A 12,927-nucleotide genomic window follows, 5' to 3' on the forward strand; every position below is an offset into this window, starting at 1 on the left:
ATAAAAATAATTGCTAACAGCCAAGGCTGACTGTAACCAGTGAAAGTTGCTATCGAACGTTTCATTCCCAAGGCTCTGGCTGCAAACTTCTAGATGCCTAGAGCTTACAGAATCCAGTCTCAAGTCTTGTTTTTTTTTTTTGTTTGTTTTTTTTTAAGATATATTTTATTGATTTTTTACAGAGAGGAAGGGAGAGAGATAGAGAGCTAGAAACGTCGATGAGAGAGAAACATTGAACAGCTGCCTCTTGCACAACCCCCACCGGGATGTGCCCACAACCAACGTACATGCCCTTGACCGGAATCGAACCTGGGGCCTTTCAGTCCGCAGAAAGTCTTCGGTGGGCATTCCTAAGGCCCAACCCATCCGTCAAACCTCACATCCCCTTCCTCCCAGTGCCTCCAGTTTGACATCTCATCAGACTGTCAGCTTGTTCATTCGGTAACTCTGTGTGAAGGTAACTAACGGGTTATGCTAATTACTGACATTGTGTGTGTGTGTGTGTGTGTGTGTGTGTGTGTGTGTGTGTGGTGGGGGGGTAGGAAAAGAAACATATGCATGAAGATTCGAGTTCACTTCCTTCCTGGTGAAGAGGGGAAAAAAGGGAGAAGCTCTGTCATATGGACTTCTTCTCTCTTTACTCCCACTCACCCCCTGCCTCCCCCCAACCCCCATCCCAAATACACTATAGCTTACTCAGCAAGAAGGAAAGACAAAAAGAACTAAAAACAGTCTTCGAGTGTAGAGTTAGGATTGCCTACTGGGCTCATTTGTAGTAAAACACGCTTTCCAGGGCTTTGCTGGTTGGATGTAAAGAAAACAAAGACAAATATACTCTCAACTAACTCTCTCTCTCTCTCTCTCTCTCTCTCTCTCTCTCTCCCCTCCCTCCCTCTCTCTCATTTTTGTATGCATATGCACACACACACACACAACTTTTTAAGCACAACTAATAAACACTACCCAATACTGCAGGACAGCCCATTTTTCTACTATGTAAATTCGGCTTCCGGAACAGAACATTTCTGCTTTTCTTGTAGAGGTATTTCAGAAAATGTTAATCTTGGTTCCCACATTAGGCTGAAAGCTTCCAAATTAAAAGTTTCCCACAGGAAAAGAATTTCACGGGGAATTGTGAGGCTGGGAATCATCTGAAACACCACCCCACTTGGTGTTCCTGTGTTCGGATTTTTCACCTCCCCCACCCCTGTCTGGATAAAGCAGTAAACACACGCTGATTTTTAATAAACTCAAACCCAGAAGCTGCAGCGGTACAAGCTTTAAAGCTGTTAATTCACAGCGTCATTCATCTTCATCAGAAACTAGAACTCAGTCACCACTGCAACGGGAAACCACGCTTTATTTACGCAGGAATTTGCACATGCCCGCCCTTATCTTCCCGTTTACAGTCTGCGCTCATTTATCAGAGCCCAAAAGCTCAACTGAGTGCCCAGTCCCTTCCATCATCACTGGGGAGACTGGGCAAGGGCACACACACGTGCTGAAAGCCTTGTGTTGCTGTTCTAGCAGGAGGTGGTCTTTCTCTGTTTTCCAGCACACAGTCAGTATCTTACCATATTTCACTGCCCTGAACCCTGAAAGGGGAAAAAACGTCTACTTGTGATTAAAACACAGCAAACATACTCTAACCACACACACTTAAAAAAGCACCTGGGCCGAAACCGGTTTGGCTCAGTGGATAGAGCGTTGGCCTGTGGACTGAAAGGTCCCAGGTTTGATTCCGGTCAAGGGCATGTACCGGGGTTGCGGGCACATCCCCAGAAGGGGGTGTGCAAGAGGCAGCTGATGGATGATTCTCTCCCATCAATGTTTCTAACTCTCGATCCCTCTCTCTTCCTCTCTGTAAAAAAAATATACCGTATTTTTTGGACCATAAGACGCACTTTTTTCCCCCCAGAAGTGGGGGGAAAAAGTCCCTGCGTCTTATGGTCCAAATATAGCCTACTCATATACTTTTTTAAAAAAGTTTTTTTTACTTGCCTGGCTCTGTGTGGTCTCTGTGTGCTTGCCCGGCTCTAAAATGGTTCTAAATGCTGCTGTTTACTTTACAGGGTTGATTACATGTGTTTATGACTGTGATGTTGGGTTTTAATGCACATAAAATATTTTAGGACACTATTTGTTTCAGAATCTTTTTTTCTTCATTTCCCTTCTCTAAAAACTGGTGCGTCTTATGGTCCGGTGCGTCTTATGGTCCGAAAAATACGGTGTGTGTGTGTGTGTGTGTGTGTGTGTGTGTGTGTGTGTGTGTATAAAGCACCCGGTGCAGTAATAGGCAAAAATGAATGAATGAAGCCAGTTGTTCCCAAGCCTCGCGCTGTACAGTTATGGTACACACTGCAGTCTCTTATGGGATCTGAGCTGCTGATAAATGTCACAAGGCTAAAAATGACTGATGAGTGCATAAAACATGGTCTGAGAAGAGATGCACCAAATTTAAAATAGCAGGGAATAGACCACTTCATTAAGTTCATGGAGGACCTTTTTTTTTAATTTTTATTTTTTATTCAGGTATCATTTATACATAGCCTCTCAATACGTAAATGCCTGTCTTGCTTCCCCAGCTCATGATGCTTAACATGGAGGAAAGAATAAGTGATAGCCCATAATTAGAGTCTGCGTCTGTGAGACTAATGATGAACTCTGAGAGTCAGTGTCAGCCTTTGCCTGGAAGGAAATGAGTCAACATTTCATTAGTAATCAAGTCTGTCCGTTTTTTGTTTTTTTTAAGTGACCCAGAAATTCAAGGCTGTGATATATTCAATATGTGATAATTAGACATCACAATCACTACACACAAATAGGACTACAGCACAAAAATTAAACTCAAAGAGGTTCTTGAGGTACTTTTCAGGATGGCTGAGGTTTCGGAAGGGGCGAGTTGCCCAGTACAATAATTCCTCAAGGAGATGTGTCCGGCTTACACAACAGGAACCAGCATTTCAAAATCTTAAAGGGACAGGTGGTTAAAAGGCTAAGGCTCTACATGGTCTAGGCAAGAGAGTCATAACCAGTGTCCAATGTTTTCCATACAGTAGAGGCAGCCCTGGTTTATTCTGGATAATTGAGGGTTTTGGATATGTACTATATAATCAGAGGAAACAAGCAGTAAAAGACATTAGCTAATTTGGGGTGACCAAAGATTTGGCTAACAGATGCTTACTCTCTCTGGATCCCTGAAATGGACTGGACCAGGCCAGTGATATGCTGGGCAGAAGAGACTTAAAGTTGGGATGCTTGAACTCTCAGTTAAGACAATGCACTAGGTTGTGTATGAAAACTGACTCTGTCTTTAGTGTTTCTGCTTCTCCATCACTCCTCCTACCCCAGACCATTCTTCTTCGTGCCTCAGAGATGCTTGAGTTCTGACTGTAAATGGTGTCCACAAGCCTACCTGGCTGCTCTGTGCTGGAAGCAGAACAAGAATCAACAGTCAAGTCCAGAAAGGTCTGAGAGAAGGCAGGAGGTGGTGGTTACTCCAGCTGCCCTCTCGTCCAGCTCCCAGGTCTTCCCCTCATCCCTCACTCCAGACATTCTGTCCTCAAGCCGTCCAGCCAACGAGTTTTTAATCACTTGTTTAATCCACCTAATGGTTTTGTAAACCTCACACAACCTGAAGTATAGGCAGAGAGGGCAACCAAGATGTAGAAAAGTTTTAAAACTATGTCATTAAGAAGTAAGTGATGAAGATATTGGTAATGATTTTCCCCCCAGAAAATGACAGCCCTTCCACTTCCATCATTCTCCCTACCGACCCCCTAAAGTAGGGGTGTCGAACTCAATCAGAGAAGGGGCCAAAATCTAAAATCCAGCCTAAATCGCGGGCCGAATGGTTTACTGAACAGTCATAAACTGTCATTGTGATGGAAATGCAGCGGAGTGCAATGATGACAGTGCGGTGCGGGCCACATTGCAAGGCCTGGCGGGACGGATTTGGCCCGCGGGCCTTGTGTTTGACACATGTGCCCTAAAGCATAGTCAGTATTTTCAGATTTATAACTAAGTTACCCACTAAAACCCCTCTGATTTTACTAATAGTCTTCTGACCCGTAATTGCTCCCTTGTCTGAGGGATGACATAGCTCATAACATCTGTGCTGCTATATTGGGTATTTACAGATGGATTTCATTTCATACATATATGTATGCCTCATCTCCCCAACAAGATGGCAGGATGGCAGGAGACTGCCACCATGTCATATGCCAGAGAACACCACATTCGCCATCAGACACTGCCAAGTAAGTGTACTTGTGACAAGAAAGTCAGACAGCTCAGGCCTCTTGGGTTTTCCTGTCTCTTCACAATCCCCACCACAGTACTCAATCATAGTGGCTAGCCCATAAATACCAGTGTGGTGAAAATAAAACATTTCTTTGAAGATTTATAGGTTGAATGTTTATGTGTATGCCCCATCCCAATTTATATGTTGAATCCTAATCCCAATGTGATGGTAACTGGGGTGGAGCTTTTAGGAGGTTTAGGTAGATGAAGCCATGAGGGTGGGGTGCTCACTGTGGGATTAGTGCCCTTATAAGTAGATGAAGGGACCAGAACTTCCTCTCCCCACCATGTGAGGGTATAGTGAGAAGGCAGCAGACATCTGCAAACCAGGAAGAAGGTCCTCACAGAGAACCAGCACCTTTCTGATCAAGTCAGCCGGCACATTAATCTTGGACTTCCCAAGCTCCAGAGCTGTGAGAACTAAGTCTCTGTCATTTAAGCCATCCAGACTGTGGTTGTAGCAACCAGAGGTAACTAAGATAAAGAGAGAGGACCCTGCAGTTCTTCAGACTCTATCTAACCTTCAGTGTTCAGGATACAAGTTTATAGGTATAGCAACTTTGGGAAAGTGGCCGAATCTGTATAGATTCAGTACCCTAAATGCTACTGTTCTATATAACTCCTAGCCAGGTTACTTTCTCATTAACACCTACCTTCTCCTCAGGATTATATGAGGAAGAAAACTGGATATAATATTCCAGTTAGATGTGTTCACTGAGAAATACCACCCGTCACTTAAATAATACCCTTATTCGTCTTTGCTTTTACTTTTCTTGTATAAAGGCCTTTTCATTAAGATCCAAGTAGGACCCTGTTTAGGAGAGGAATGTTTTAAACAGAATATAATTGTCACAATAAGGAAAGGCTGAAGGCATCAGTACAAGAATCAGTAACACCTATTTGGACTCAGAGAACAGTGCTGGGGAAGACTACTGACATGGCTAAATGTAGAGAACTCTGGGAAGCTCCCGAGGCACGAGTATTCCTTAACGTAAGGTGTAAAGTAAAAAAATAACTAAGACAAATATGAAAATAAAATACGCACATAATACACACACAGAGGGAGTGGAGGAGACACTAAAGTTCATTCCCAGCTACAAAGCTCCTAGGGGCAGGATGTTGAAAAGAGGCTTAGTGAAAACCTCCATCACACGCTCACATTTATGGTAGCTTCACAAAGAAAACAGCCCTTGGAAATGTCTTGATAATTACATTTTTATCACATTCTAAGATCCCCACCCTATGCATTCAATCTGGCGAGTCTTGATGAAAGACGGACAGCAAAAAATTTAAAATGAAAGATTTAATTAAGCTACTCCAGATCCTGAAAGAGAAATATTTCTCATCCTGCTTAGCCTCACACACAAAAAAAAGGGGGGGGGGGGCAAAGAATACCTACATGAAATTAAGGGTGCTGACATGCCACTATGAAACAATAAGAAAGAAACTTTACATAGGATTATGGTTAACCTGGGGACTGTGTTGAAAGAAGTCTAGCTAAACTCACATCTATTCACGCCAAGTTTGCAGGACAAAATTAGTTGATTTAATGAACTGGCAGTTACCCAAGACAAGCAAAAGGATACAGGCCGAGCCTATGAACCATCTTCTCCTACTCTGCCATCTAATAATGATAGTCATAAAGGTTCCAACCTAAAAGATAAAGATTAGTTAAGAGAGTATGGGTATTCTGTTGTTATGTATTGATAAGAAGCTGATAATCAAGATTTATTTTATGAAAAATTCCTGAGGAACTCTTCACATATTTGTTAAAGGATGTTTCAAGGATATATGTTCATTAGAAGAATGGCTTGGGAAAAGTACTGTTAGAGGACCAACCACACTTCCTCAACAAGGAAAGCCTTACATCTGTAGCTCACATCTGTACATCTGTAGCTCACTACGCAAATGGGAGGTGCTATGTTTAACAACTTGCGACTTTGTGGTGGCAGCAAGATTTACCAGAAGTCATTTGAATCTGACCTGACTCAGTTTCACAGCTGCATAAAATCTGTCAGAACTTGCTCATCTTCCATTAGGAAAAAGAAGGGAGAAGTTTCAAGTTTTTCAATCTGGTTTTCTCGACTAAAAAGCATTTTAATTGCCAATACCCTGAATCCTCACCTTCAGTGCCCTCTTCTTAGATTTCATCTGTAGTAATTTCACTGAGATTTCCAGCCAAAGGCCACTTCTCAGAAATGCAGCATTAGCCGAGCCTGGTCCACTTACACTCATGTAGCTACAAGCAGGTTCAACACCCCTCATCTTCTGCAAGCTGCGTAGGCCTACCTAATGCTACTGGCTCTATTTTAAAATCAGGAACTCTATGCAGTAGAGTTTTAATCATATCCCCCGTCTGGAAAATTACCTTTCATGTTCTTTCAAATGTTCCATAATCCCTTTACAGAATGTGGTTTGTACTATCACTTTAAAATAGGTAATTCTGTCCCATTTTACTGATAGGCAAATTGAGACTCAGAGATTCAGCACATTTGCTAAGAGGTCAGCTACTTAAGAGTTATGTGATCTTAGGCAAATTATTTAACCTTTCTGAGTTTCCGTATACTCACTGGTAAAACAGGGATATTCAGACTGACTGCTTCATATAAGAGCTAAAATGCATGTAAAGAGCTTAACTGAGCAGAGCCTGGCACATAATAAGTATTTGATAAATTTTAGCTAGCATAGCCAAAACCGGTTTGGCTCAGTGGATAGAGCATCGGTCTGCAGATTGAAAGGTCCCAGGATCGATTCCGGTCAAGGGCATGTACATTGGTTGCGGGGCACATCCTGGTAGGGGGTGTGCAGGAGGCAGCTGGTCCATGTTTCTCTCTCATCGATGTTTCTAGCAATCTATCCCTCTCTCCCTTCCTCTCTGTAAAAAAATCAATAAAATAAGTTTTAAAAAATATTAGCTAGCATAATATTCTTTAACTTGTCAAAGATCTGAGTGGCAACAGGAATTATGGCTCAAACTCAAGTCCACTTGACCTATACTCTGTGACCTCTCCATGCTATCAGGCAGGATCTTCCAGATGCCTTGATCCAGTCCCAGTGCAGGCTGAACCACACCGAGTATGAGGCAACAGAGAAAAATCAGCAATACTGATCTATTCTTTATTTAACATTTGGATATCTTTCATCATAGTTTTTTGCATTGATTTTGATTTTTGAACTACTCCATAAAACCATTATTTAATCTTGATTACTGAGTTTTTGGCACCCGCTCACCTAGCCCTGGCCCCAGTCCCTTCACTGGTGGCTCCACAGGACAGTTCATCACTTCATAGGGGATTTGATGAGACTCCAGTAACACTCATTCTGAGCCTCTTTAAGAAGTCCAGGCTAACACACTGATGATTATTACATGGCTTCCCAAAGAAGAGTGAAATAGTGTGATAACAATATCCATGAATTATTACCACAATCTCATTGCTACATATGGTATACATAAATAGCATGTGCTGAAAAATTCCTGAATGAATAACTCCTTAAGCATCACATTAAAAAACACACAAAGATTACTCTGTGAAAGGCATTTAGAGAGCCAAAAGGAGGCATTCTTCATTTTATGGTAAAGATAAAAAATTATGAAAAAATGGCCAGCAAGGAAAATCATTAGTCATTAATATTTCATGTACTTTATAGCTAGTAGACAAATTTTAGGTGAAATGTGACACAGAGTTGTATTTTATAACATATTTATAATGATTTACTTTATTATTATTATTATTATTATCCTCACCCAAGGATATGTTTTTATTTGATTTCAGATAGAGAGGAAGGGACAGAGAGAAAAACACCAATGAGAGACAAAAACATCGACAGGTTGCCTCCTATATGCACCCTAGCAGGGATCGAACCTACAACCTGGGTCGGTGCCCTGACTGAGATTCAAACCCACCACCCTTCGGTGCACGAGACAATGCTCCAACCAGGGCTATCATAATTTACTTTATGTAGTTTTCAATTAGATACTTTACCAAAAAAAGTAGAGATTCTCAAATGCAATCACCAATCCACAGGATCCTACGTAACTCATGGTGACTTTCTCTTGTTTATTAAATACTTGTGCTGTAGAAAGTTTTGAAAGACTACTTTATAAACTATAATTGTTATCATTAAAACTAATGTCAGATAAGGACTTCAAATAATATCAGACCAACTCTCCTGCTTCCAATAATTATGAACTCTGGACAGAATATTAAAGGTACCAGACCAGCAATCTAAAGCAGGCAAAAACTGGAAGGGATATGAGGCTCCCAAAAAGAAGAGCCAACTTCCTTTTCCCTGAAAGTATCCCCCAGTCCATGAAGCAGAAGAGGGATGGAGTGCGAGCAGAAAAAGGAAGTCTCACTGGCTGAGCAGCCAAAAGTGTCTGGACCCGTCAGAGCAGCTGCAATTTGAGGAGCCTGGACAAGCCAGCACCACAGACAGAGAAGTCCCGAGTGCCTCCAACTCCACTCAGATCCGTAAGTGATTCCTGGCGAGGCATGAGCAAGACGATAGCTAGGCGCCAAGAGAACGCAAGAGTTGGAAAGCTGAGCTTGGTTCTGGGGAGTGGGAGGTTTGAATTCAAGTCTACCAAATTAGAGGTGCTTGGGAAACACCTGGGATTGGGGAAACACCTCTAGTTTCAACTGAATCTCCTTAGGAGGTCAGGGGGAAGGCCAGGTTCCCAGGAGTAAGACTGAAACCATCAGACTAAGGGCAAAACAGACCCACCAGAGCAAAGCCTAAAACCAAGTCCTTCACAGGATCATGGTGGTCTTCCCGTAAGGCAGCTGCCTGCTAGACCCAAACTCAGTGTTCTTTAGTAGAAGATAAACTTTATGATGCATCACTCAGGATGTCCAGTAAGTAATAAAAATTACCATAAATATGAAGCAAAGAAAAATTGTACCCACAGTCAAGAGCAAGAGATGTTGAGAGAAAGACGCCCCAAGACAAACCAGATGTTAAGAATTGGCAGGCAAGGACTTAAAATAATTATGATAAACATGTCTTAAAAATGCACACTTTGTGAATTTTACACATAGTAACCTCACCGACGCCCAACATTCTAGTGAACTTGAGTTGCCCGTGATTTTTAATCAAATTTGGATTTGGGCTGGTTTATATCGGAAAGTCTGAGACAAGCAACTTGAAAGTGATTAATGACGGCTAAACTTAATTATATATTTACACCTCCCAGTAGGACAAGGGAGAGAATGAAATGTCTTATCTCTCTGTAGTGAGAGGGCTTTATTGAGATCTGACAACGACTATTTAGGAGCAATAATTGAGTTTTATGCAAGATTACACAGGCTCTCCTTGCCTGGCAAAGCAATATAATCACAGACTGACTGACTACTTAGGCTCCCAACAGTGAAGAGAAAAAACAACAACAGTTGAGCTGTGTACAAAAACGAACCTTTGCAAGTACTTATCCTCATCTGTCAATGTGGTCTTAACCAAGGATTTCTATAATTTCTGTAAACTATCATTACATTTTAGCTGAGTCAGTAACATGAGGCTCTTGATTCATACAGATACCTTCTACTTTAAAACGTTTTCCATTAATTTCCATCCCACCCACCAAAGGAATCTGGCTTTAACTTTCTTTTCTTAATCCACCAAGCAATCTCATATAAATAAAAGATAATCATATGCCCTGCATGTCTGATGTAATTCTCATAAACCTTCTAAGTGTCCTAATACTCATTTACCATTTTGTGAAAATAATATTTACTGAACAAGCTGGATTGCCTACCTTCTTTCCCCAGGGAAAAACAACATTGATGAGGATACACTGGAAGGTCTGTACGTAGATGTTATTTTTGCTTAACATTCTATGGAGACGCTATGGCCTGGGATTGCAGGGATGACTGACTGGCCTCCTTGATACTGTCCTTGCATTTCTTGTGTCCACTTTTGCTGGCACCGTCACTCCTGAAGATGCCAGTTTATTTGCCTCAGATAGAGAAACACTCTTTCCCCCCCCCCAAGTATAGTTGTTCATATTGGTCTCCCAAAAGGATGGCCTTGCCCTTTTTTTTTCTTCTTTTTTCTTACTGAGCCTTTCTCAGGAAGCTTGTTTCTCTTATAACAGGGTCGGAGGACATCTGAGGGACCCACCCAGAACGATAGCCCTAAGCAATCCATCCCAATGGATGAGTAAGTATCCAGGAACAGAACTCAGGCAGCTCAGTTTATTCACAAAGTGAGTGCCCTGTTCCCTAGCAGCACTTCTTCCATAAACGCGGGGGCATCTGTCTCTCACCTTGGCTGGAGAGCTGGAGACCAGCAGCCCACAAATCTGTTTGCTCCCCCAAAGCAATCCTTAGTGTCCTTTCCTGGTAAGAGCTCAGAAATTGGTCTTCTCAATAAAAGATCAACTGAAGGACTTGTATGCATGCATATAAATATAACCAATGGACACAAAACTCTGGGGAGGGAGGGCAGGTATGAGAGTCGGGTGGGGGCAATGGTAAGATATGTACACATATAATAATTTAATAAAAAAATTTAAAAAAAGAAATTAAAAAAAAAAAGAAATTGGTCTCCTCTAGAAACCATCTCTTCCCATGTCAGACCACAAATACATAGGCCAACTTTTAGACCCTATTTATAAGGTGAAATATCTCCAAATGAGTTGGAAGTAAGCGAAATTGCCTACCATCCTAGATGCTATGTAAGCGAATGAAATTCTCAGAGAGGACTGATTTCTTCTGAAGACAAATAGATTTTTTTAAATGTAGACAATGGTGTCTATTGAGCACTTTTGGTTCAAGAAACATATTGCTAAGCACTGGCTACATGCCAGGCATTTTAACTATACAAAGATGCATAAGACCAGGACCTCACAGCCCAGCAATAGAAACAAATATATCAACAAATGATCATAATGTAACGGGTTAACTATCACAAGAGGGCTGAATAATAGAATAAAGCAAGTAACTAAGACACCAGATGCCAAAAAAGGGACTAAACAAGATTTCAGTGGCTGATTCGAGGTATTAAGTTCCTTCCCTTTTTATCTCCAGTTGTGCTTCCATTCTTAAGAGGAAAATGTATCACATGTTTTGAGGTAGGTTTTTTTTTCCCAGCCAGAAAAACTAAGTAAACAGCACATAATCAGTTACATAAAAAAATTCATTTCCAATGTTATCTTTATTCCAATCCAAACAACCTATTGTTAAGACTCACTGTCATCACAGCTTAAAATATTTTCACTTTGGTGAAGAAGAAAATTCCTTCTGACTTGGAAAAATTCTTGTTTATAACATTAAAGAACCTAGATCTTGGTGAGAATGGCTTAATGGGAACACATGTCATTATTATCTTTATGATATTTGATTAAATATCCAGAGAAGAAACAAAAATGTGTTGGATAAACTCCCCTACAATGTTTAAGTAAATACACACACACACACACACACACACACACACACATTAGTATATATATTATAAAAGTATTAAAAAAGATAAATTTCTTATTATCAAGTCTTATTTTCCATGATATAAATGCTCCTACCAAAAACCTTCAATTGAGTTAGAAAGCAAAAAGGGTCATAGGAAACCTAGAAAAGCTAGTTGAGATGATCTAACTAGATGGTTGGAGAAAAAGAAAAGTAACACTCTTAGAACTAGCCTAAGCTCCCTAGTCCTGTTCCTCATCCCTATTCTTGGCATTTACCCACAGCCCCTGCTCGTACCCCATCCCAACAAGCATGTGAGCATCTTCCTCCTGCACAGTCTCTTTCAGAATTTTTACAGTAGAAAAAGAGTTTCATGTGGCTATAATATCCATGAATATTAGGCAGAATTAAAAAGTTAATATCTACTTAGTTTGGTTTAAAAAACAAGATCATAGCTAACATGTTTAGGAGAGATTCTAAGGGTGTGCTTTAAACTGAAACATGTAGGAGAATGCACTAGTATATTAACTAGCCTAGTTAATGAAAAACTAGCATTGCCATTCAAAATTACTCACTGAAAAGTCTCTTTCATAATGAAAAAGATAACAAGAAAGTAATAAGGAGTTCTTATTAACTGCCTATCTTGTCTCCACATCCTTTCATCCTCATCCACAGTAGAACTATCGAATACATCAGGAAAGTTAGAGAAACTGTAACTACTTCACAGAAATAATAATAAGAAACTGTAACTACTTCTACATCAGGAAAGTTAGAGAAACTGTAACTACTTCACAGAAATAAGAACTGAATATTGCCCAGGATCCTAATGAGATAAAATAAAATACATGAAGAAGAAAAAGCATAGAGAAAAACTTACTTGCAGTATCCTGTTCCGTTGTGGTAGGTAACACACACTCCTTCATTAACACAGAGCTCAATGCCGTCCCGACATTGCAATGCTAAAAACAAAAACAAACACACATTAGAAATAAGTCACTAACCATAACCCTCAGACATCAAAGAAATGTTATCCAATCTAAGTCAACATTCGTTCCCATGTCCAACCTGACCTGGGTTTCCTTTTAGAGTTTTAATAAGGTTTTTTTTTTTTTTCTTTTCTTTTGGCTTCTGGGATCAGTGTCTCTTCCCACAAAAACTGTTTTTGTGGTCTTGAATGATGCTTTTAATTATTTGTGCCTGGATTTCCCTAGCTGTTACATCTGGA

General features: G+C 40.7%; 1 protein-coding gene across 3 annotated transcripts in view; it reads right to left on the bottom strand.

Annotated features, from left to right (window-relative positions):
* NOTCH2 (notch receptor 2) overlaps positions 1 to 12,927 on the bottom strand; it is a 133,462-nt gene that overhangs the window by 83,313 nt on the left and 37,222 nt on the right. For 2 of the 3 annotated variants that reach the window (XR_004990499.2, XM_036452551.2), the window contains exon 2: positions 12,580 to 12,661. Coding sequence is in view for 2 of the 3 variants with exons in the window: in XM_036452551.2 (XP_036308444.1) it covers positions 12,580 to 12,661 (82 nt within the window). In the remaining variant the exon portion in view is untranslated. Of the gene's footprint in view, positions 1 to 12,277; positions 12,310 to 12,579; positions 12,662 to 12,927 lie in introns of those variants that run through there. The other variant, XM_045586972.1, reaches the window with a different exon arrangement.

Source organism: Pipistrellus kuhlii, unplaced genomic scaffold (genome assembly GCF_014108245.1).
Source record: "Pipistrellus kuhlii isolate mPipKuh1 unplaced genomic scaffold, mPipKuh1.p scaffold_m20_p_24, whole genome shotgun sequence".
Taxonomy (NCBI): domain Eukaryota; kingdom Metazoa; phylum Chordata; class Mammalia; order Chiroptera; family Vespertilionidae; genus Pipistrellus; species Pipistrellus kuhlii.